The sequence below is a fragment of the Euprymna scolopes genome, chromosome 38 (genome assembly GCF_053919585.1).
Source record: "Euprymna scolopes isolate OS-2025 chromosome 38, ASM5391958v1, whole genome shotgun sequence".
Lineage (NCBI taxonomy): Eukaryota > Metazoa > Mollusca > Cephalopoda > Sepiida > Sepiolidae > Euprymna > Euprymna scolopes.
The window spans coordinates 31,882,402-31,907,982 of NC_136519.1; the positions used below are offsets into that span (position 1 = coordinate 31,882,402).

Here is a 25,581-nt window from a genome sequence, read left to right on the forward strand (position 1 = left end):
ATGTTCTGTTCACAGCAAAGAAAAATCTTTTACTGAATTTTATTTTAAAATCAATTAATTATATCTTAAATTTTTATGAAAATTGAGTTAAAAAAAAAAAAAAGATGAGATATTATACTAGTCCCAAAACTACAATTGATCCAGCTTTGATTCATTGTCGAAGAAATAAGTTATTTAAACAATAGGTTCAGATATATATTTTTTCTTTGCCAAATGATTTTCTTTCCCTAAATCTAAACTCTTGTTTGGAATTTATTTTTATTTCACAGAAATGTTTGTTTTATTGGCTCAGAGTTGAACCTAGTTGAACAAAAAAAACAACAAAAATACAAACAGAAAATGCAGGAAAATATTTGTACATATCTGATGTATTCCAAAAATCACATAAATTGATGAAGTAGTTTTTATTTTAGCTAACAAAAAATGAAATTTTATGAGGAAGCTAGACATTTTGATCCACCATGTTCAATAAAGTGAGACAACTTTCAAACTACAAAGATGAAAATTAGTCTTGTAATGGCTATGATTTACTATTAAAATCACTAAAAGAAAAAGTGATTATATATATATATATATATATATATATATATATATATATATATATATATATATAATTGATCAATTCACATGATTTTTTGAATATATTTTCTTTCCTTGGTGGATACATACAGCAAAGATTTTTATACTTTTATTTAGGTTGAACTCTGAATTTAGTTTTTTTTGTTTTGCCAACTATAGAAAAGTAGCAAAATTAGGCCTGAAGAGGTGTTTATCATAAATTTCTTGTTTGCTGAGAATGTAAAATCACATAATTTTCAGAAGAATGTTTGGTACTTGTTAAGATAGTCAACAGATCAACGTTTTAAATATGTGGTTTTAAGCAAAAGTAACTGTCATGTGGAAAATAGTAATATATCAAAAAATTACAAAAAAGTCATTGAGTAGAACAACTATTTTGATTTAAGTAAAAAAAAAAAAAAAAAAAAAAAATTGCTATAAATGTCGAAAGCCAAAAGTGGCAAAAAGTGGGATAAGTATGTTCCTTGCATTTAATCTTTAAGGTGTTCACATCTAGGGAAAATGCAATTTATTCTCAGTTTTCCATAAAAATTACTTTTAATTATAAATAATTTCATAATTTTTTTAATTGAGTTTTCATAATTTTTCGATATATTGCTATTTTCAAGAAGACAAGTACAATTGTTTTTGCTTAAAACGACATATTTAAAAAAAAAAAAAAAAGAAAGAAAAAACGATCTCTTGATTCTATCTTTAACAAGCACCGAATATTTAATGTACATCGAGAAGCACACGCTTTGACCAAATTGTTAAACAAATGTAAAATTTTTTATTTTATTTTTTTTTTTAGCCTCTGCGTAAAGCATTACAACGAATGGGTGCTCCAAGTTTGATCCCAGATAACATGGAGAATTGCCTCAGCTTCAGTGTCATCACTTACCTCAAAAAACTAAAAAATCAGGTGAGTACCCCCTCCCCCTGCTCCCATGTCATATATACTTTTAATGAGTTCTCTTATGTGGTGTGAGTGGATGAGAATGCATGGTCACTGTTGGTGACGTCAGATGGTGAAATGCAATAGAGAAGTAGTCAAGGTTAGTTTTCTCTCATTCATCATAGTGATATTGCTCGACTATGTTTTATCTAGAGTTTCACCTGTTGACCTCTCACCGCCACTCCTCCCATCCTCATGTAGCTAGATATAATTCCATTTGAAGCTAAATTATCCTGACCTTCACTAAGAGTGACCTTAACAAGATTCACACTAGCTAACTTAATTGCTGCTTGCTGGCATAGGGTCCCCTAAATATGTAATATTGAATTATTGCATATCATTTTATTTATTCACTAGCGAGGGGTACCCGGCGTTGCCCGGGTGTTTGGAGGTGTGTGTGGGGGGGGGGGGGGGTTAAAAAAAAAAAGTATGAGGATCGAAGCCAAACCCTTGAGGCAAAGTTGTAAATTAAAGTGTGAAAAAAAAAAAGTGCCATGTTAACCATTGCCCCACTGCGATATGCTAACGGAAACACGTTTGAATTTATTTAATTACTTGGATTTGGCAGGTGCCCGTTTTAATGAGTTAATGAGGTCAAGTTTGACTGTGGGATAGTACCTTCATTTACTGCTGAACGCTTTTTTTTTTTCCCCCAAGATGTTATAGGAAAAAGACTAACCCACATGCGGCGAGCAACAAGTGTTGAATATTTATCTTCCCGAAATCGAGCAAATTAAATAGACAGGCGAGCTTCGTTGTTAACTGTGAGATATTACGATTTATGTGATATAAAAAGTTTTAAAAAGTTGTGAAGCGAGCGACCGCTTCTCTGAAAGAAGCCTTTTGTAGACATACAGAAAAAGCGAACACACATACATACATACATACATACATACATACATTTTCGCTTTAATATTTATAGATTTACAGACTATTATCCTCATTTTTATAGTTGTTGTTTCACATAATAGATAAATGAATAAATAAAATATACAAATTACTCATCTCAAAGAATTCTAGTAATTAAATAATATATACTGCATATCACTTTTTTAAAAAAAGAAATTGTCATCTAAACTTCACATTTACTATATAATCTTCTGTAAATCTCTTTCTACAATTAACTTGTTGTTTAGGTCGTTTATTAAATTTCCTCTTTTAACAGAACTATGATGACAATACCCCTCCCCCTCTCTCATCTATGGGCAATTCATGCCAAAATAAAATGTTACATCTTTTGCTCAAAGAACAGCAGTAACTTCTTGGCCTTGTGTTTCTCAATTTTTTGAGATGTGGATTCCTTATTCGTATTATTTGGATTCTACGGATTACAGGGATCCGTGGCGCAGTGTACTTGGAAAAATTCAGTTGTAAAAGTGACCTTCTGAAGGTCGAAGGTTCCATCCTCAGTGTGGGTGACCAAAAATATAATTACAAATTACTTAGGACTTTTGACCAATCATGGCTGATAGAATGAAGACATGAATTAAATAAAGAATTCTTGGTACTTGTACAGTTTAATCAAGACATTAAAAAATGAAAATATCAGAAAAAAGATTATATTGTACGTATCCATTTTGGACTGAGATCTCTGGAAAAAAAATTCACTGAATTTGATTGAGAAGTTTTTTTGTTTTTTTTTACAACGGAAAAACACATTTTTATGACAGCATGTTGAAGGTAGCCATCTTTGAATTTTTTTAACACGCCACGGAGAGATAACTCCGTTTAAAGCACCAACACTCCCTCTCCATCTTTAATACAAGCTATTCTTCCAAAAAATCAAACCTTTTGCTTGATATAACAAATTGTTTTTCGCTGAAAAAAAAAAAAAAAAAAAAAAAAAAAAAAACTACTTCGTGAAATTTTTTTTTTTTCGGAGAACTTCATTCCATAACAGATACGTACAATATAATTTTTTTTTTCAATATTTTCATTTTTTAATATCTTGATTAAACTGTATGTACCAAGTTCTGTTCTAAACTCGGTACAGATTCCATAGTTTGGCAAACAGAAAGAGTTCAGAGTTCGACAAGATACACCTAAAGATGGATGGGAAGTTGCATCAATTGAAACATTGTGCAAATGACACTCAAGATAAAAACAGTAGACTAAAGAATCCAAATAATACAAATAACTTCTTGGCTTTTTATTATTTTGTAGCGAATATAAAATTCTTTCTTTGTTTTGTAGGCCAAGATTGAAATGGATCGACTGATTGCGTCTGTTGGTCAAAAATTGCCTCCTCAGGAAGGGATTAAAGTTAATTCAAGGTTAGTGGATCAGGCGGGAAAACGAATGGCCTTTTCATTTTATTTTCTCTTCCATACAAGACGGCATATAAAATGGACATGAAACCAAGTATTATTATTATGATTATTATGATGATGATTATTATTATTATTATGATGATTATTATTATTATGATGATTATTATTATTATTATGATGATGATTATTATTATTATTATGATTATTATGATGATGATTATTATTATGATTATTATGATGATGATGATTTATTTGTTGCTTAAGCTCTTCCTCATCATGCACACTTTGTTTTACTGCTGTCCTAGACACAACACTAAACTGTTTTAGATACCCTTGAGCAAAGTGTTTTCTTCTTTGCCCTTATCAAAATCTACTCTTCCCAACCTTTACTATCTTTTTATTTCTTCCTACCTTATTTCAAAACCCTGTCATCTATTCAAACTATCTTTGCTTCCAACCACCCTGAGTATAACACAACACTCCATCCAGTGAGGAGAACCCTAATTTCAGACTTTTGGTATGGGTGGAGTAACCCCTTAGTTACCACTCCTGAATCCACAATCTCACCTGGCGAAGTAGTAATACCTTATCAGGTCTCATATGTGAATTAGATAGAATATTTATTAAAAAAATGGTCTTAGTTAATGTACTTCCTAACTTTTTGGACGTAGCACTACCAGAAACGGTGACAAGGCAAATTAGTTCCTTCACTTTTTTTCTCTCCCGCCTATATCTTTCCTGAACATGTACTCTTTTTTATAAATACATTTTTTCGATATTTTTATTTAATGATCATTGAAAAGTCTTTTCTGTCTTATTTTAATCAAGAATTATTGAAATTAGTTTCATTCATTTATTTTAGTTTATTGAAAACACTTTCTAAAATCTTTAAGTAATGAACTATTTAATAAAGATTGTGTTACTTTTTATTTATATAATTTTGTTCATTTTTATTTTTATTTTTTTATTTTACTTCAGTAAGTTTTAAGATATCAAGGGGCTCCCTCCTGGAGCTAACACTTGATTCTGTTATGATTTAAATTTATATCCGAGGGTTCTTTTAAGAATAGATGCTGTTCCCTTTATGGCTGCTATTTGTATCTCATTACAGCTTGGTCTTCCAGGGATTTCTTCTAAGTATTTCTAAAGGTTCTTTTTTATTAAACCAGTTGCTCCTATCACAACCAGTATAATGTTTATTTCTTTCAGAGACCATGTCGTTTTTAGATCATTTTTTAAATCCTGATATTTTGTTATCTTTTCCCGTTCAGCTCTATTAAGGCCAAAATCATTTGGGATTGTGACATCGATAATGAGCGCAGTTCTTTCTTGTTCTATATTACAATATCTGGTTTGATAGCTTTGTCTTTTATGTATCTGCCCGCCTTTGTCTTTGTCATTTTACTGTATATTTTCTTATATTTCATTTTAATAAATTGCTTCACAATAGAAATACTGAAAAACAATAAGCGGACAAACTGATTTGCCTTGTCACCGCTTTCAGTAGTGCTACGCCAGAAGTTAGGAAGTACATTAGCTGACTATAACCGAAAAAATATTTACTCCATAAAACAAATTAATCTACCAACCAATTGTGCACAAACCATATGGTCAATTTCAGCATAAACTGACCAACAACCAACTTGTTTTCGCTCGTCTCTACTCTGCATGTCACTCTTACTGTTTCATCCTTTCTTGTCATAACCCTCTCTCTCTACTCTGTTGTGACTCCTTACACTATTCCTCTGCTCCTTTCTTGCTATACCCCCATCCTGTCCCCTTCTTTTCTAATTGTCACAACTTTTATCATAATCACCTTTTTTCCCCTCTGAATCTTTTGAATTGTATGCTATATATATTTTTTACTCTTGTTTCAGAACAAAAGCATCGGTTCTTCAACGCAAGGATTTCAATCAATTGCTCCAAAGTGTTGGCGGCAACATGAGCAATTTGAAGCAGGAATTGTTGGACTATAATACATTCACAGTGGCGATTCCTGATAAAGAAATCAAACCACTCTACTACAGGTAAGAGAGGTTCTGTTCATCATACCTGTGTGAAATTAAACATTTGTCCCTCGAAAAAGGTGTTAGGTTATCCAAGAAAATGGGAAACGATTTCAATCAGTGGTTCTTGTCCAGAATTCCTCCTATATAAAAAACGAAAATGAAGAAAAAAAAAAAATTTATGATGTACATATCTGTGCTGAAATCACATAAATTGATCAAATAGTTTTATTTTTAAACAAGAAAAACAAATTTTATGACTATGTCTCGCTTGCCATTTTGAAAATCTTATATATAAACTGCTATATGTCTGTCTTTCTCCATATTTTTAAACTCTATCTCCTCCGAAAATAAGTCACAGAGCAGTGTTGGAGGCCTCAGATTTTTTTATGGGCCATTCTTTTATAGGTCTTTAGCCGGTTAAAATTGTTTTTAAGGGGGTCAAAAATGGGTCAAAATTTAAAAAAAAAAAAAAAAAATCGTTACATATTTTGTACATTTTATTTTTAATCAGTTCATATGCATGTCACATTGGTACAGTGTTAATGTCACCAGTTTCGAATGCTACAGTTTCGGTTTCAATTCTAGCTGATGGCACCTAAATACTTTTTTCTTTTTTTTTTTTTTTTTTTTTTTTTTTTTTATATACTTTTGAAATCACAACCATAATATTATATACAAAATCTGGACAAATTAAAATGTCATATTTAGGTGTATTTTACACTAGATGAAAGCCGGCCAGCCCCCCCCCCCTCTCATATGTGATCTAAAAAATAAAGGGAGATAACTCAACATCATTCAAACTTGCAAGATTTATGTTGTAATGCTTATGAATTCCTATTTAAAAATGATTTTCTTTATGAAAATAAAACTACTTTACTAATTTATGTAATTTTTGGAATATATTTTCATTTTTGTCATAGGTGCATAACATCCTACAGATTTTTCTCCTGTTTTAGGGGGAATTCTGGACAAGAACGCAATCAGTTGTTCTACCGTATGCACAGATGTGTTGCGTAAGATCATGTAGAAGATTTAATGAAAGCATTTTTGAAAAACAAAAATATATAAAATATTCCTGTTGAAACGATGGCAATAGCGTTAAAGATATTTAATTTTAGGGGTTAAATATTAGTTTAGAATATGATTTTGAAAATTAATTTACAGAATGTCAGTGGTATTGATATATATATATACAGAACAAAAAAAAAAGCTAGAGAACAATGCTAGTTTAATCTTCAAATTGTCATCTATATAAATAAAATGTGTGTGCATCTATGTAAATATTTAACCGATAAACTCTTAAACTGCTAGCCACATAACACTGAAATTAACATACACGAAGAACGGTTGATAGCGAGTAAAATCTTTTCTTGGATGAATAACACGTACAGAAATAGGTTGGCAAGCTAAAATACAAAATGTTCGTTTCAACTTGCTAGCACATTTCTATTAGGTTTACACGTGCGAAAATTCATAGTTAGAAGGGGTTTAATTTTAAATCTTATCTATCTGTCAAGTTAGCTCAAATGGTAGGAAACACGGCTGTTAAATGTTTCAGTTTGGATTCTAGCACCCATGTCTTAACTTTCGCAAAGCAAAATTGGCTCTGTAATAATAAATACTAAATTACGAAATCTGAATAGATTATAAAATATTTAACCATATTTTATGATCCGACAAGTTATAAAATCAATAAAAGAAAATTAATTACAAGTTATTTATCAGTTTGTAGCAGTAATTCGAATAGGAAAAGGGGTGATAAATCACCCAGGATTTTTTAAAAATTTGTTTTGTTTTATTTTCCAATTTTTAAAAAAAATTTTATTTACTTTATTTTAGTTGGTTTTTATTTTATTTGTTATTTATGTTATATTTTTATTTTATATTTATTTTATTTTAATTTTATTTTTTGTTCTGTATTTTTATTTATTTATTTTTTTTCTCCAAATTTTTTTTTGCTTTAACTGATGTTTTTTTTTTTTTTTGTTTTTTTCTCCAGAAATCCATTTGACATTCCTCGGAAGAATTTATTGGATCAAATTTCCCGAATGAGAATAAATTTCTTACAAACGTGTCCTTCCAGCTCAAAATTATTGGATGATGGTAAATAAAACAACTTTGAAATATTTTGCGGCAAACATTTTATATAAAAAGTGGTGGTGGTGGGGGGGGGGCAACAGTAGGCAGTTTGGGTGAAGAGAGGTGTTAAAAACAAAAAAAAAAAAAATTGGTAGTAAGCAGGCAGGCTCAAACCCATAACGTGAAGGGGGGGAGGGGGAGAAAAGTAACGTCTTAGCCGATGTCTCCATACCGCAAGAGGAAGTCAAGAACGTTGAATTTAAGCGTAGTCAATCTAACGGTGATGATGACTTGCTAAAATGTCAGCGAAAAAAGTGACCCCTTCTTGCACAAAACTGCTTAATTGAGGGTAAAGGAATTAATGTTTTTGGCCAATGCCGGGGTTTCCTGAGGTAACTTAAAACTCCGGGGGGGGGGGGGTCAAATAATTTTTTAAAAATGTTTTGGTAAGTATGAGAATCGAACCCATACCCTTGAGTTGGAAATTAATGTGAGAAAAAAAAACCTGGCAACGTTACATACAAATACACAGGTTTGAATTTATTTATTGAACTATAAAAACAGTCGTGCGCAATAAAAGTTAACTCTGCTGCTTCCATTTGACCTAATTAAGAAGGTCAAATAGAAGTCACGCAGTTGTTTACCCAAATTTGTCTGTTTTTTTCCCCAACAGATGTTGGGGAGAGGGGAAACTAGCTCCCAATTGTCCAGATTGAATAGCAATTGTCTGTACAACATTGATCAAAGCTGATTGCTTCTGGACATTTCCCGGCGCAATGCCGAGGACTTGTTAAGTTTGAATTAGTTTCGCATTTTTATACGAAAAAGCCTCATCAACATGCGAGAAGCCAAAATAGCAATAATTTTGTAAAAGTCGACGTGAATAAATCTAGATGCAACGCGCTTTCCCAAATCGTACATATTATTATTTAGGACCCATATAAACAGTTGTAAGCGATCGTAACGACCCTGGAACCGTGTGTGAGAAAAGCCTTTTGAAGACATACACGAAATGGTCAAACACATTTTGCCTTTTATATATATAGATATATGAGTCTCTACTATCGTCTAGTCTATGTGAGTGTATATATGTGTGATGTACATTTAAATACCATTCATGATGGAACAATGATAAATATAAATACCTTTACAGCACAAAGAACGGATAACATTTATTTGGAGTTTCAACATCTGGCCAATCGGGAAACGTATTTGGTTCATCTTGGGTCTTGTTTTGACCGAAAAGCTGCAATGAAAATTCACTCTAAAAACAAGTCTCTGGTTTTATTTTCGGCAGCTTTATCGGATGTTTTCCCCCTTGAAAAGCTGCAACACAGGTCCATCGTTTCTTGCATTTAATCGGCGTTGGATCCCTTGCTCCTCCGCGTGCTTCGGGCTATTAAGATTGTTCGGCTCCTCAACTTGTTTCCACGTGTATCAGAAAGACCATCTCCCCCTCATTACGTCATTAGTATACGTTATAATATATATAATCACCTGATGTTTTTACATGTCATTATTTCAAAGTTTTCAACTAAATTGTTATAACATTTATTTTAACATTCCTACATTAATGTAAATATATAATTATTCTAAATATTTTTCATTATTCTAAAAGATATTTTAGCTGCCAAACCTTTTAGGTTTGAATAATCATAATAATCACTGACCAGCACACCTTTCAGTGTTGTCCAGTCAATATCCAGCATTCATACATTAAAAAGAACAAAAATAAAGAGAAATCTGATGAAGTACGTAGCTGTGACAAAAAAAAAATATTGCATTCCAAAAATCACGTAAATTGATAAAGCAGTTTTATTTTTATAAAAAAAAATCATTTTTCTAGCAATTAATTGGAATTTGTAGGTATTACACATTTTTTATGCTGTATTTTGTTGTTCTGGTGCAGTATTTCCCCTATATTAAAATAAAAAATATGTACGCACCTGTGACAAAACAAAAAAAAAAGATGTACGTACCTGTGACAAGACAAAAAAAAAGATGTACGTACCTGTGACAAGACAACAAAAAAAGATGTACGTACCTGTGACAAGACAACAAAAAAGATGTACGTACCTGTGACAAGACAACAAAAAAAAGATGTACGTACCTGTGACAAGACAACAAAAAAAAAAGATGTACATACCTGTGACAAGACAACAAAAAAAAAGATGTACGTACCTGTGACAAGACAACAAAAAAAAGATGTACGTACCTGTGACAAGACAACAAAAAAAAAGATGTACGTACCTGTGACAAGACAACAAAAAAAAAAGATGTACGTACCTGTGACAAGACAACAAAAAAAAATGTACGTACCTGTGACAAGACAACAAAAAAAAAAGATGTACGTACCTGTGACAAGACAACAAAAAAAAAGATGTACGTACCTGTGACAAGACAACAAAAAAAAAAGATGTACGTACCTGTGACAAGACAACAAAAAAAAAAGATGTACGTACCTGTGACAAGACAACAAAAAAAAAGATGTACGTACCTGTGACAAGACAACAAAAAAAAAGATGTACGTACCTGTGACAAGACAACAAAAAAAAAAGATGTACGTACCTATGACAAGACAACAAAAAAAAAGATGTACGTACCTGTGACAAGACAACAAAAAAAGATGTACGTACCTATGACAAGACAACAAAAAAAAGATGTACGTACCTATGACAAGACAACAAAAAAAAAGATGTACGTACCTGTGACAAGACAACAAAAAAAGATGTACGTACCTGTGACAAGACAACAAAAAAGATGTACGTACCTGTGACAAGACAACAAAAAAAAAAGATGTACGTACCTATGACAAGACAACAAAAAAAAAAGATGTACGTACCTGTGACAAGACAACAAAAAAAAAAGATGTACGTACCTGTGACAAGACAACAAAAAAAAAGATGTACGTACCTGTGACAAGACAACAAAAAAAAAAGATGTACGTACCTGTGACAAGACAACAAAAAAAAAGATGTACGTACCTGTGACAAGACAACAAAAAAAAAGATGTACGTACCTGTGACAAGACAACAAAAAAAAAAGATGTACGTACCTATGACAAGACAACAAAAAAAAAAGATGTACGTACCTGTGACAAGACAACAAAAAAAAAAGATGTACGTACCTGTGACAAGACAACAAAAAAAAAAGATGTACGTACCTGTGACAAGACAACAAAAAAAAAGATGTACGTACCTGTGACAAGACAACAAAAAAAAAGATGTACGTACCTGTGACAAGACAACAAAAAAAAAAAGATGTACGTACCTATGACAAGACAACAAAAAAAAATGTACGTACCTATGACAAGACAACAAAAAAAAAAGATGTACGTACCTGTGACAAGACAACAAAAAAAGATGTACGTACCTATGACAAGACAACAAAAAAAAGATGTACGTACCTATGACAAGACAACAAAAAAAAAGATGTACGTACCTATGACAAGACAACAAAAAAAAAGATGTACGTACCTATGACAAGACAACAAAAAAAAAGATGTACGTACCTATGACAAGACAACAAAAAAAAAGATGTACGTACCTCTGACAAGACAACAAAAAAAAAGATGTACATACCTATGACAAGACAACAAAAAAAAAGATGTACGTACCTATGACAAGACAACAAAAAAAAAGATGTACGTACCTATGACAAGACAACAAAAAAAAAGATGTACGTACCTATGACAAGACAACAACAAAAAAAGATGTACGTACCTGTGACAAGACAACAAAAAAAAAGATGTACGTACCTATGACAAGACAAAAAATTCTACACCATAAATAAGGTAAATCGATAATTTTTTTTAACAAAAAAATCAAATTTTATAAGTATCCAAAGACTGACTTTCCCACCATTTGGAAAATTTGAAAAAAAAAAAAAAAAAAAAAAAAAATCTCAAAATAACTCGACAATAATTTATATTTACTAGATTTGTTGTAATGATTATGAATTCCCATTTTTATAAAAATATAAAACTACCTCATCAGTTTATGTGATTGTTGGAATATATTTTTGTCTCATCATGGGTACATACATCATATAGGTTTTTTTTTACTCTTGATTTTTAATATTAGGAGGAATTCTGGATAAGAACCATTTTTTTTTAACACTCCTTGTATGCACTTCTTGGAAGATTGGACGGAAGTCTTTTTTGTACCCTTTTCATGCGTCAGTTTTGGTCTTGTTTTGATTTTGTTCTGTCCTCTCGTTTTATCAGATCAGGTCCACAGCATTCCAGTCCAACAAATGGGTAACTACCAGGAATATCTCAAGAAGATGCCTGCGAGTCTTCGAGAAATTGAAACACAACCAGCCCGGCTGCACATGTTTGGAAATCCTTTCAAAGTAAACAAAGTAAGTTCCGCTTGCATCTATGGCTGCCACTACCAGTTAAAGATGCTGATACATTTAATGACTTGTCACTAATTATTAAATTGTCTGATCAAATATTTTGTGAAAATTAGAACAAGTGTGATTTGTAATTAAACATTTTTAAGCAAATTTGAGTTTTATCCAATACCCTCTCCTCTCTCCATATTAACAATGGATTTTTAAAATCTTGCAAGTTTGAATTATTTAAAGTTTTCTCTCTTCCTCCTTCAGCCTGTTTTCAAGATGGCGCCATGAAATTATCTCTCGTAGTTTAGCCATAAAATTTGTTCTTATTTAAAAATAAAATGATTTGATAAATTTGCATGTTTTTTGATATACAATATTTTCCGTCCTTCACCGGCACGTGCATTATACAGATTTTTATTAATTTTTGTTCTTTAATATAAGAGGGATTCTGGACAAACATTAAATTTCTTTAATATAAGAGCGATTCTGGACAAACATTAAATTTCTTTAAAAATCTTGATGATTAATAAAATGTTTATCTAATTTATAAAAATCACTATGTCCGTCTGTTTGTCTCTTTAATTTCAAACTCTATCTCCTCTGAAACTAAAAGTTGCAGAGTGGCACTAGAAGCCTCAAATGATTGGATTTTTTACGGGCCATTCTTTTATGGGTCTTTAGCTGGTTAAGATTGTTTTTATGGGGTCAAAAAGGCGTCAAAATTGAAAAATTATTTTCCGTTTTGTACATTTATCTTTATTTTTAATTAGTTCATATCCAGGTCACATTGGTACAGTGGTAACATCACCAGTTTTGAATGCCACTGTTCTGGTTTCGATTCTAGCTGATGGCACTCAAATACTTTTTTTTTTTTTTTTTTTTTTTCTTCTTTTCTTCTTTTTTTTTTTCTTTTTTTTCTTCTTTTTTTTTCTTCTTTTTTTTTCTTCTTTTTTCTTTTTTTTTCTTTTTCTTTTTTTTTCTTTTTTTTTCTTTTTTTTCTTTTTTTTCTTTTTTTTCTTTTTTTTTTTTTTTTTCTTTTTTTTTTTTAACTTTTGAAATCATGACTCACTAGTAATATATACAAAATCTGGACAAATTAAAATATCATATTTAAGCGTATTTTATGACCGGGCAAAGCCAGGTGTCTGTCCCCTCCTGCTAGCTTTGTTATCAAAATAATAAATAACAATATTTGATTTAATTCTTTTTTTTCAATCCCCAGAACATAATGATTGATGAAACAGATGAGGCTGTCTTTGGTCAACCGTCACGGAGCAAGAAACCTTCAACGGAAAGTCCACAAAGCTCTTTACCTAAGAAACGAAAACCAGGTATTTTTAAATTTTTTTATTTTTTTTTATTTGCTTCTTGGCTAACCTCCTGACGTGAAGGTATGAACCAATTCTCTTCAGCTCGGGGCAAAATAGCAATGAATCACTTGCTAAAAGCATGTTGGTCACCATCTTGGAAAAGAAAGGAGAAAAGTTACTGGCTCCATAGATGGTTTTGTATTCTTGGAGCTTTTGTTTTTATTTACCATGGTTTCATATGTGCGAAAAAAAATTTGGTTGGCAAAAGGAGTTAACTTACAAAGTTTGACAAGAGATTATCTCCCTTTTATCATTAAAATTTTAAGGAGGGGTTTGTACAATTTTTGTTTTTCTTTATGTTCACAGATACTGCTAATTTCTATGCTTAGTCTACTTAGTAATTTTTTTTTTCATAGTATATGTGCTGCTTCTAGGCTAGAAGAACACTGTAAAGCCATAACACGAGTGAAGTCAAAAAAGTCTGGACTCCCTTTATTGACAGGGATGTAACATGGAGAGTTAGACAACTTAAAAATGCTGAAAAAAATAAAAATTGCTAAGCAGATCAAGCATAGAGAATCAGTAGTATCTGTGAACCTCCAATTATAAAGAAAAACAAAAATTGTATACCCCCTCGTTAAAATATTTTTTTTTTCACACATACGAAACCATGGAGAATAAAACCACTCCAAGAATACAAAACCATCTAAGGTGCTAGTAACTTTTCTCCTTTCTTTTCCAAGATGGCAACGAACATGCCTGACATCGGCCGAAACGTTACACAAATAAAACTCCAGCGGAGAACAATAGTCTGATCAAAACACGTGATGCAAGCAATCAGCCTTCAACTGAAAAATTTCAGAACTGTGACACGGTCCTTATTCTGCACGAGTACTTAAAAGTATTTTTAAGTTTTTGTTCTCAGTACTTATTCCTGTTCAGTTGTTGTTCTATGCTCGTGTGAAATGAAGTTTATTTTATCAAAATTTCTGCTAAAGTTTTGTGCCTCAACAACTCTTGTTCGTATTACATTTTTTAAGTTTTTGTTTCTCATTCTTTATAGAGTTTTCGGATTTTGTAACGATTCCCCTCGCCTCGCTCCCAGAAATAAAAAAGCAGTTAAAAACATTTGAATGCATCGTTAAATCCATCATTTAATGAAAAAAAAAAAATGTTTAGATCTAAAATAAATGTGATTTTAATGTAAATTGGTCTTGCTTATCCAAAAAAAAAGAAAAGATATATTTAAATGAATTAATATAGAAGTTTTTTTCCACCTAGCCTAACACTGAAACAATCTAGTATTTTGAAATACTGTATGTATAATAATCTGCAAATGCTCACAGTTGTAGACATTCCTAATTTTCATATTTATTTTTAAATGGTTTCTAATGACTCAGTATTTTTTAATATACATTTGTAATTTGCATTGTCATTTTTTCTTTTATATATGCAATAGTTTTGTTGATAGCAAAACATCTAATTTTGCTGAAAACAGATACTACACTATATTTGCACAAAATGTCGAAATTTACATTTGAAGAGATTAGGCACAAGGACATTTAAGTTTGGGGGAAAATGGGTATCGTTAGTCGTGGTCATAATTACTGAAAATGTCTATCTTCCTTTTAGCTGGAAATATCAGTCACCATAGTACCACATGTACTCCTGAGGCAATCCTATTTGAAGTTAAAATGTTTTATTGATGACTCTAAACGTCTTCAGACAATAATTTCATTCAAAAATAAAAATAAAAAAAAGTATAGAGTTGGGGGAAAAAATCAAAGAACAAAAAATTTGGTTAGCATGATCCTCTCAACCCTTTCTAAATAATAGCTCAACCATTATTTTCCAGTTTGTTCTGACAAAAATATAATTTGTTTAATAAGAGTCTATTTTGCTTCTTTTTTTTTTTTTTTTAAATTTTTCCTTATCTTTCCTTTTTTCTTTCAGTTTTCTTTCTTTCCCTTTTCTTCTTTCCCTTTTCTTCTTTCCCTTTTCTCCTTTCCCTTTTCTCCTTTCCCTTTTCTTTTTTCCCTTTTCTTCTTTCCCTTTTCTTCTTTCCCTTTTCTTCTTTCCCTTTTCTTTTTTCCCTTTTCTTTTTCCCTTTTCTTCTTTCCCTTTTCTTTTTCCCTTTTCTTTTTCCCCTTTTCTTTTTTCCTTTTCTTTTTTCTTTTTCCCTTTTCTTTTTCCCTTTTCTTTTATCCCTTTTTTTCTTTTTCCCTTTTCTTTTTCCCCTTTTCTTTTTTCCCTTTTCCCTTTTCTTTTTTCCCTTTTCCCTTTTCTTTTTCCCCTTTTCTTTTTTCTTTTTCTTTTTTCTTTTTCCCTTTTCTTTTTTCCCTTTTTTTCTTTTTCCCTTTTCTTTTTTCCTTTTTTTTCTTTTTCCCCTTTTCTTTTTCCCCTTTTCTTTTTTCCCTTTTCTTTTTTCTTTTTCTTTTTTTTCTTTATCTTTTCTTTTCCTTGTTTATTCTTTTCTTTCTTTACATTAACAAAATGTTTTGTTTTCTATCTGCCTCTGCATAGGGCCTTTACCAAGAGATCTTCCAATCAAGCGGCCTGTTTCACCTTCGTTGCTTTCCCCAGATCTACCTACACCACCAGCCAGTCCGAAAGTAGAAAATAACCTTGTCAAAATAGAAAACACAACATCAACAGGTGAGTTGATGAATCAGTTGTGTTTAATATAAACATTCCATTTCTTTTTTCTTTTAAAATGAAGAATCAACATCAGGACATTATTGCTGACAAATGTGCCAGGGACGACAACCGTGAGCTAACAATGAATTAGTTGTGTGGACGACACATTATGAGAAGTTGTTTCATATTGAGCTCCCTTTTGATCAAAATAATTTCCGTGAGCAGGTCCCAATAATTGAACGTCCTCCACATATCACTAAATATATGGTGGCTGCTGCCCTCAGGTCCTTTTGCAATTGTTGTTGGAATGAGAATTACGATAGAGAATGTAGAAAGCAGTAGCTCACTTAACACCAAATCATCCATCGTGGAAAGATGCCCAACGAATGGACCTTTCTTATCAACTGCTTTAAGAGCAACGGCGATGCTTTCGAACGAGGAAATTACCGTGGATTCAAACTGGCGAAGCAAGTTCTAAAGATTATTGAAAGGATACTGAAGACCTTAATCAGATCTCAAATCTCTACCGATTTTAATTCGGTTCGGATTTATGCCTAACTGTGGCACTATATTTTCTTTTCATCTTACTCTAGCTGTTTGAAGTATCTGCACAAAAAGATTCCATGAGCAAAGCTTCTTTCTTAGAACTGCACGCCAGTGGAACTCTCTGCTGCTTGCCTGTTTCCTACCTGACTACAACTTGGACGTCTTCAAGTCCAACATAAACAAACTCCTGACAAACCGCCCCCTTAAGTAAGACACTCTATCAAAACCCCCAATACTAATGATTACTACAATACTATCTCATTGATTACTGTACACGCAATAACCCTCATCCCTGAGTGGTCTCTGGGCCTTGATAAGTGGTGACCCCCCCATGTAAAAAAAAAAAAAGACTCTTTTTCTTTTATTGATCTTGAAGAAGCATTTGATCGTGTCTCCCTGATCTGTTCTGTAGTGGGTCATTCAAAAGCTTGGTGTGGAAGAATGGGTTGTACGCACAGTCCACACTATGCATGCAAATGCCAAGTCCTCTGTTCCAGTGAATGATCAGTACATGAATTTGACGTAAAGGTTGTGGTGCATCAGTTCTAACTCAGCCGCCTTCTCTGTCATTGTTATGGAAGCTTTGTTTCAGGAGTTTTATACAGGTTGTCCATGGGAACTGTTTTATGCAGACAACAACCATGACACTGTTACTGAATTGATGGATAAATTCCTCCATCAACTGAGTATATGGAAATTACACATTAAAGTTAAGAGTCTCTGAACAAACATGGGTAAAAACCAAGATATGCTGCAGTCAGCATGATGCACTAAAATTGGTTGCCAAATACAAGTATAGTTGTGGTGTATGTAAAAAGATGTTAACAATTCCATCCATTGCTCCTCCTGCAAGACATCAATACATAAAGCAAGACCAAACTTAAAGAGAATCAGAACTTACAGCAGGTGTTTGGGATTACTGTTCGTTCCCACTACTCAGAATATCGAGTTGCAGGGGGAGAACTATTATTATTTGTATTCTTCAGACTACTGTTCCCATCTTAAGTGTCTTTTTCATTGTTTTGATCCAGAACTGGTTGTCTGGTCTGTGTTAGACAATATTTTTTATATAAAAAAAAAAAATGTTAATTTTTAACCTACTGACACGTGTTTCAAACTTACGTTCTCTACAGAAGTGATAATTACTGCCAGTCAGGGGATTGGAACCCAGTCACAAGGTCATTCTTGACTTGATAGGCTGGTATTCAACCTCCAGGCTACCAGGAATAATCTGTTTTGGTAACTAATTAGTGCAAGGGCTGCAATCTATACTTATGTAGGTCATAGTTCCACACAGGTTGTCCATGGGAACTGCCTTATACAGACGACTTTGTCATTATTGCTGAATCGATGAATAAGTTCCTTCACAAGCTGAGTATATGAAAATCGCAGATTGAAGGTAAGGGTATCATAGAAAACATGGCGAATCCAAGATAGTTTTAGCCAGCATGATGCACCAAAACTATTTACAAAATGCAAGTATCCTTGTGGTGTATGTAAAGTTAGTCTGGTTGCCCGGGTGTTTGGAGATGTGTGTTGAGCAAAAAAAAAATAAATAAAAGTGGCAGGCAGGTTCGAACCCATGACATGAAGGCGGAAACGAAAGTGAAAGAAAATCTGATGTCTTATCGCTACTTCATGACGCGACCGGAAGTTCGGAACATTGAAATTAGGCAGTCAATCCAACCAATACGATAACTTGCAAAAATAGCTCAGAAAAAATCAACCCCTCATTTTAGAAAACTGCCCAGTTGAGGGTGAAGGAATTAATGTTTTTGGCCAATTTTTTTATATTTGTTGTCCAAATCGCCACGCTTCAAAATGATACCGATCTCGTGAAAATCCATCGCCTCTGTCGAAAGTTTTAGGCAGACATACATACATAGATTTAAACAGGTGAGATTTATATTATAGAAGAAGGTGTTGATAACAATTGCATCCACTTCTCCTGCAAGCATGCTCTGCTATCAAGGATAGACTGCAAAACAATCGGATTACTACCCGTTCCCAGTACTCAAGATAACGAGCAAGTAGAGTTGCAGTCTTAACCACCTTGAGGTAGTTAAGGCTTTTTGTTATCTTGGTGTGTTTAGTGAGGGGGAGGTGGTTGTTGTGATGCTACAAATGCCAAATTCCATTTTGCATGGAAGAAATTTAGAGAGCTCCTCAATTGTAGAGGCACCTCATTCTCGTTAGATAATATAAGTTATGCTTACAACACCCGTGTCAGAAGCGTTCTCCTGAGACTTTGCATGTTTCATTTGAGGACATTACCAGACTAACTCGCAACAATCATGCAATGATCCGATGGATATGCTCCTCATTCAGATGGGTTCTAGCATTTTCAAGCAATGGTAATGTGTCGGCATAGCTACCTAGAAAGAAAATGGCCACTGAATTTTTTTTTTTTTTTTTTAATGTAAAAACTTAAACTAAAAGAAATCCTCGTGCATGTCCAGAATTCAACCTAATTAAAAAAAAAATTATGAAGTACATAACCATTGCAAAAATGTCATATTCCAAAAAACACGTAAATTGATCAAGTTGATAGAAAATTATTTTTTTTTTATTTTGTGTTATAATCCATATATATATATATATATATATATAAAATGAACTCATTTTTCCCCTCCGATTTTGACCTTAATAGGATTGAAAATCAAGACATTTCATGCAAATGTAATATGCACAAACTGCAGCACATTATCTGAGGTGTGTTATAGGCCTATCACCTCTCTACTTTTCTGGTGAGAGTTCACGGCCAAAATCGGTTAGAATCAATGGAAGTTGTAAAATCTTTTCTCTCTGATAAATTCCTCCTATCTACACTACCACTTACACCGTTGTGGATCCGTTCACAAGGGACAGTATGAAGAAACACCGGTTTGCTTAAAAAACATGGAATGGCATTTTAACATTCCTTTTCGTTCTATGTTTTTTACTGGGTGAAACGCACCATTGGATTTAAGCGAATCCAGGGGTTATTTATGCCATTTTTATTTATTTATTTTTATTTTTTTTTTTCTTTGCACTGTGTTTTTTTTTTTTTTTTTTTTTCATTTTTCAGAACACGTCCATCTTTTTCCCTGATTTATGCTTTCTGTTTTTCCGATTTCTTTAACTTTTTTTTTCGTTTTGCCAATTTTTTTTTACAGAAGTTTAACATCATTTTTATTTTTATTTTGATATTTAACCAGGATTATTTCTTCGCTTATTCTTTACTTTACCCCCCCCCCCTTACACACACACCTCCAAACAACCGGGCAACACCGGGTACCCCTGCTAGTATGAAATAATACTAAATCTGTGTAAATTAAAATATCATATTTAAGCATATTTTACGAACAGGCAATGCCAGGTGCCCTTGCTAGTAAATTATATAAATGATTGTAAGCAAACTTTCCTTATAAACAAAGTATTATCTTTATATTAAATGACAAAATCCATCTTTTGAACATTTCCACTTGCAACCATCAATTGACTGCAAATAACAGTTCAATACACATTGTAAATTACTGATTTTATTAACCAATGCTTGGCAATCCATTGAATCATTTTGAAATTGTCAAACAGCTTCCTGACAATTTGGAATCTTGTTATTTCCTTTGTCCACATGAAATCATTGTCATAAACATTATTTACAAGACCTGTTGGACGCATTTTAAAGACTCTTCAGCCGTTTTCTTACTAGGCTGTTATGTCTCCACATCACCTTGGCCAATAATCTGTTCATTCAGTTTTGAAAATGCTTTTTGTTTTCTTTCTCTCAGATGAGTCGTCCCTCTCTTCAACTCGTGGCTCCCCAGTGAAAGATGAACTGCAGCTTGATACCAATCATCTTCTCGAAAGTCCTCATTCTGTCAACAGTTCGCTCGTGTCTCCGTTATCCTCGCCATCGTCGTCGCCATCGTCACCCTTTCAATTAGAGAATTCACCTATTGATACTGTCAAAGCTGACCTCGATGGTGAATCGGCCGTTTCAGATTTTATAAATCAACACAACAATACAAGTAGCATCGTCGTGAGTGCAAAGACGTCAAATCATAACCGGATTGATTCCAATTCTTGTGCACTCAACGCAAAACTCCGAGGAATTTTGTACAAGGAACTCCGGAAACCTGGAAAAAGTGGGTACAACTTTTTTTTTTTTAATGGATTTTTATATATATGCACTTGCGTCTACATAGCTCTATTGCATTTAGTTTTTATAGTACATTTTCTTTGGTCTGTCACATTTAATTTTTGGTTATAGTCAACTAATGTACTTCCTAATTTCTGGCGTAGCACTATCAGAAGTGATGACAGGGCAAACCAATTTTTTCGCTTTTGTTTTTCAGTTTTTCTGTTGTGATTTCAATAATTTTAATTTTACACTTTCATAAATATATTCTTTTAGAAATTTTAAATGAAATAAAAACTTTTTTTTTTTTTTTTAATTTTGTTATTTTTTAAAAGTTCAAATATTAACTAATTGTTATTTTTATCGTATATTTTTGTTGACTTTATATTTTATATCAGTAAATCGCTTCACAATAGAAATACTGAAGAACAATAAAAGGCAAGGAACTGATTTGCCTTGTCACCGCTTTTAGTAGCGCTGCACCGGAAGTTAGGAAGTACGTTAGTTGACTATAACCTCATTTTTGAATTGTATTTTCCTTGGTCTGTCACATTTAATTGCCCAGATCAAATTAGCGTTCAAGCGTTTCTTGTCGATAGTTCATTTTTGTCATAAAAGATGAGAAAATAGGTTTTCTCAGATGCCATGATTCTATCCACATATATTTGGAAATTTGTTCCTTTAATTTTTTAATTTCTGTGTTACTTTACTTGTATGAAAATTAATCCCCCCCCCAAAAAAAAACGCTGCTTGTCCAGACCCCCCCCCTCCCTCCGCTTATGAAGAAATACAAATTTTTAAAATCTGTATGATGGAAAGAAAATATTTTATTAAAAAAATCATGTAAATCCAAATTTCAGGTATATTGATAAAATAAATCTTATTTTTAGAAATAAAATTATTTAAGCAATTACAAGACTGAAAAAAAAAAAAGAATTTCACAAGTTTAAATTGCCTGAAGTTAACTCCCTTATTCCTTGAAACTATTTTTAAAATTGCGTTGCAAAACAGTCACTCCAGCCACAAAAGTGGAATTTTGATACTTGTACAGTTTAATCAAGACAGTAAAAAAATGAAAATATTGAAAAAAATGGATATGGTACATATTCGCTATGGAATTAAGTTCTCTGAAAAAAATTTTTAATTTGATCAAGTTTTTTTTTTTTTTTTTTTTTTTTTTTTTACAGCGAGTTGAATGCTTGAATTTTTTTTTATCACGAGGAGGGGGGGGGGGCTCCCCATGTTAAATAATAGCTTCTCTTCCTTCCTTGTGGTTTAAGAATCAAAACATGGCTACCTTTTTGCTCAGCGTCATAACTAGGGCTATGACAACAGCATATTCTTTTCCTTGTTTTGATTCTCAGGTATATATCCATTGATATCTTATATGTTTTTATGTAGAGTAATGTGGTCCTGTTGATTGTGTCTGTGTAAGATATATACTAGAGTAAAAATAATGAAAAGAATATGCTGTTGTCATAGCCCTAGTCATAACATTGTTTTTCTGCTGTAAAAAAAAAAAAAAAAAAGAAAAAAAAACTACTTGATCAAATTAAGTGAAAGTTATTTTCGGAGAACTTTATTCTGTAACGGGTACATGCAATACAACATTTTTTCAATATTTTTGTTTTTTAATCTCTTGATTAAACTGTACAAGTACTGGATTTTTTTTTTTTTTTTTTTTTTAAATAAAACTTGATCTGTTTATGCAATTTTTGGAATATATTTTCTTCCCATCGTAAGCATGTACATCATCCAGATTTTTCTTTATTTTTGTAAATTAATTTTTCAGTCATAAAACTGTTTACGAATGAATTTTTAAAAATGATCCTTTTAAACTTTTTTTTTCTCTCATCAATTTTTTTTTTTTTTTTTTTTTCAGATTATGACAAATTTTTTCAGCATTTAAATTCGATGCAAGGTTCTTTTGGTATCAAAATCGATTTTATCAAAGACTTGATTCGTGAAGCGAGTCGGTTCAAAAAACGGCGACTTATTCGCCATTTGGAACAATTTGAAAATGATTTGGCCGAAAGTGAGTTACGACGACCCCGCAAGATGCAACCACGGACGAATGAATTTCATTCACTGAGTTGATGACGATGATGCAACACCTTATCGATCATAACAATGGAATTGTGGGATTAAGAAGAATCAATGCAGCCTCCTTCGCTGCAACAGAGCTTCTCATTGGTCAGTGGAGAGGCGATAGAGGTTGGGGGGGGTTAAAAAAAAAAAAAACTCTACATCTGTCATCTGTGATGACAACTTTTGCTCATAGAATAAAAAAAAAAAACAGGAATATTTTTCTTAACAAAAATCCTACCTTTTCATTTTTTTTTTTTTTTTTTTTTTTTTTTTTTAAACATTGGTAATAGAAAAAAAAAATGTTTGTCTAGAATTCCTCTTATATTAAAAAACGAAAATAAAGTAAAATCTGTATTCTGTATGTACTCATGACGAAATGAAAATATCATTGTTCCAAAAATTATGTAAATTGATCAATTATTAAGAAAATCAAATTTTATTGTCATTTTTTTAGGGGGGGGGTGACAAGAAACAAAGGGAGGTAACTCTACACTACTTCATTTATTTATGCCTATGAATTACTATCAATCGCTTAAAAATGATTTTCTTTATAAATATAAAACTACTTGATCAATTTATGTGAGTTTTGGAATACGATGTTTCCGTTTCGTCACGAGTATATACATCATACAGATTTTTCTCTCTCTCTCTCTTTTTTGTTTAATATGAGAGAAATTCTGAATAAAAATTGACAAAAAATTTTTTAAATAATTAAAATTCAACCATCTTCTTTCTGTCGATTTTTGTTTTTTCATCTTCAAGAGCAAAGTTTAATATTTTTTTTTTATTTTACAAAGTTGTATCTTTTTTTTTTTTTTTTTACTTTTGAGTGAGACCTCGAAATGATCAAAAAGGAATCATTTCAGTATAATTAAATTAAATATTTTTATTAATAAAAAAAAAAAAATTATTGTAAGAATTTAACTCTTTTAAAATATTCTCTTTACCATAAAAATAATTCAGTTAAATATTTAAATAAAACGAATCTTTCTAAATTCACGTAAAATTGTAACAATTTGATATACATCAAAACTAAATTAACATAAAAGGTACTTGTACAGTTTAATCAAGACATTAAAAAATAAAAAATGAAAATATCGGAAAAATGTTATATTGTACATATCCGTTTTTAACTGAAGCTCTCCGAAAAAAAAAAAAAAATTTCACTTAATTTGATCAAGTATTTTTTTTTATTTATTTAAAAAAAATTTTTTTCAGTGGAAAAACACGTTTTTATGACGGCATGTTGAAGGTAGACATCTTTGAATTTTTTAATTTTTGTTTGGATTTTTAGAACATACCACGGGGAGATAACTCAATGTAAAGCGCCGACACTCCCTCATCTTTAATACTAGCTTTTCTTCCTAAAAATCGAACTTCAGTATCATAAATTGTTTTTCGCTGTAAAAAAAAAAAAAAACTACTTGAAAGTAAGTGAAAATTTTTTTTTTTTTTTTTTTTTTTTTTGGAGAACTTCATTCCATAACGGATACGTATAATATAAACTTTTTTCAATATTTTCATTTTTTAATGTCTTGATTAAACTGTACAAGTACCACATAAAAATATGCAAAGAGTAAAGTTTTAAGACTGGTTAACGTAACTGCATGATAGACTTATATTTTAGAAAAATTCATTTTAAAATTTAAACGAAACTATATACTTTTTTCTTTTTTTAAAAAAAAAAAAAAAAAAAAAAAGTCTATGAAAAGTATACATGCCTTAGGGTTATAGCTAGCTAGCGTACTTCCTAATTTCCGGTGTAGTGCTACCGGAAGTGGTGACAAGGCAAATCAGTTCCTTGCCTTTTATTGTTCTTCAGAATTTCTATTGTGAAGCGATTTATTGAAATAAAATATAAGAAAAATATACAATAAAACTTAACAAAATTAAGATAAAAACACAATTAGTCTTTATTTGCACTTTTAATAACTAAATTAAAAAAAAAAAAATTATTTTATTGGAAATTTTATAAGAAATATTTTAATGGAATTATAAAAGTTTTTTTTTTTAATTTTAAAAATATAAGTATTTGCATTTATATAATAAATGTGTTTATGAAAGTATAAAAATAAAATTATTGAATGCAAAACAAATAATTTATAGGTGTAAAAGAAAAAAAGCGAAGGAATTGATTTGCCTTGTCTCTGCTTCCTGTTGTGGTAAGCCAGAAATTGGGAGGTACGTTAGCTAACTATAACCTGCTTTAGATATTAGTGGTTTTGAGTTCAGCTTTAGCATTAGAATAAAACCAGCACGTTGCCAGTAATCATGAGATATCCCTCTCACAACCAAGTAGGAGGGTATATAATTGCTGTGCTAGGAATGTGTTGCTGAATGAAGGCGAGTGCTAGACGCTCATCTCGTCTATACTCGTCCATCTTAAAACTTTTAACACTCGGCAACCTCAGGTATTTCGCAATCACTTTTGGTCTTTCATGCATTGACTTGTTCAAAAAGCTGGCTCCAAAGTCCAACTATAAAATATGGAAGGTGTCGGAAGCAGACACGTTCACTTAATTGCCAATCTTGCACTGAAGCAAAGTTAATCGACTTATCTTTTTAAGTGATGCATTCCTTCTGTTATCTTGAAGACCTGTTAAATGCCGAAAGTGGTTATTGTAATGTATTGGTACGCGATGCCAGTAAGTGCCAAAGGTGG

At 31.8% G+C, this 25,581-nt stretch overlaps 1 protein-coding gene across 1 annotated transcript in view; it reads left to right on the forward strand.

The window, feature by feature from the left end:
* Positions 1–23,151, forward strand: part of LOC145263116 (integrator complex subunit 6-like) — a 109,136-nt gene extending 85,985 nt beyond the window's left edge. Inside the window, exons 11-19 of the mRNA XM_080120059.1 lie at positions 1,370–1,480; positions 3,707–3,786; positions 5,661–5,810; positions 7,792–7,895; positions 12,097–12,233; positions 13,441–13,549; positions 16,052–16,183; positions 20,482–20,838; positions 22,714–23,151. Coding sequence (XP_079976185.1) covers positions 1,370–1,480; positions 3,707–3,786; positions 5,661–5,810; positions 7,792–7,895; positions 12,097–12,233; positions 13,441–13,549; positions 16,052–16,183; positions 20,482–20,838; positions 22,714–22,928 — 1,395 coding nt within the window. The 3' untranslated portion in view covers positions 22,929–23,151. The remainder of the gene's footprint in view (positions 1–1,369; positions 1,481–3,706; positions 3,787–5,660; positions 5,811–7,791; positions 7,896–12,096; positions 12,234–13,440; positions 13,550–16,051; positions 16,184–20,481; positions 20,839–22,713) is intronic.
* The last annotated feature ends 2,430 nt before the right edge of the window (positions 23,152–25,581 follow it).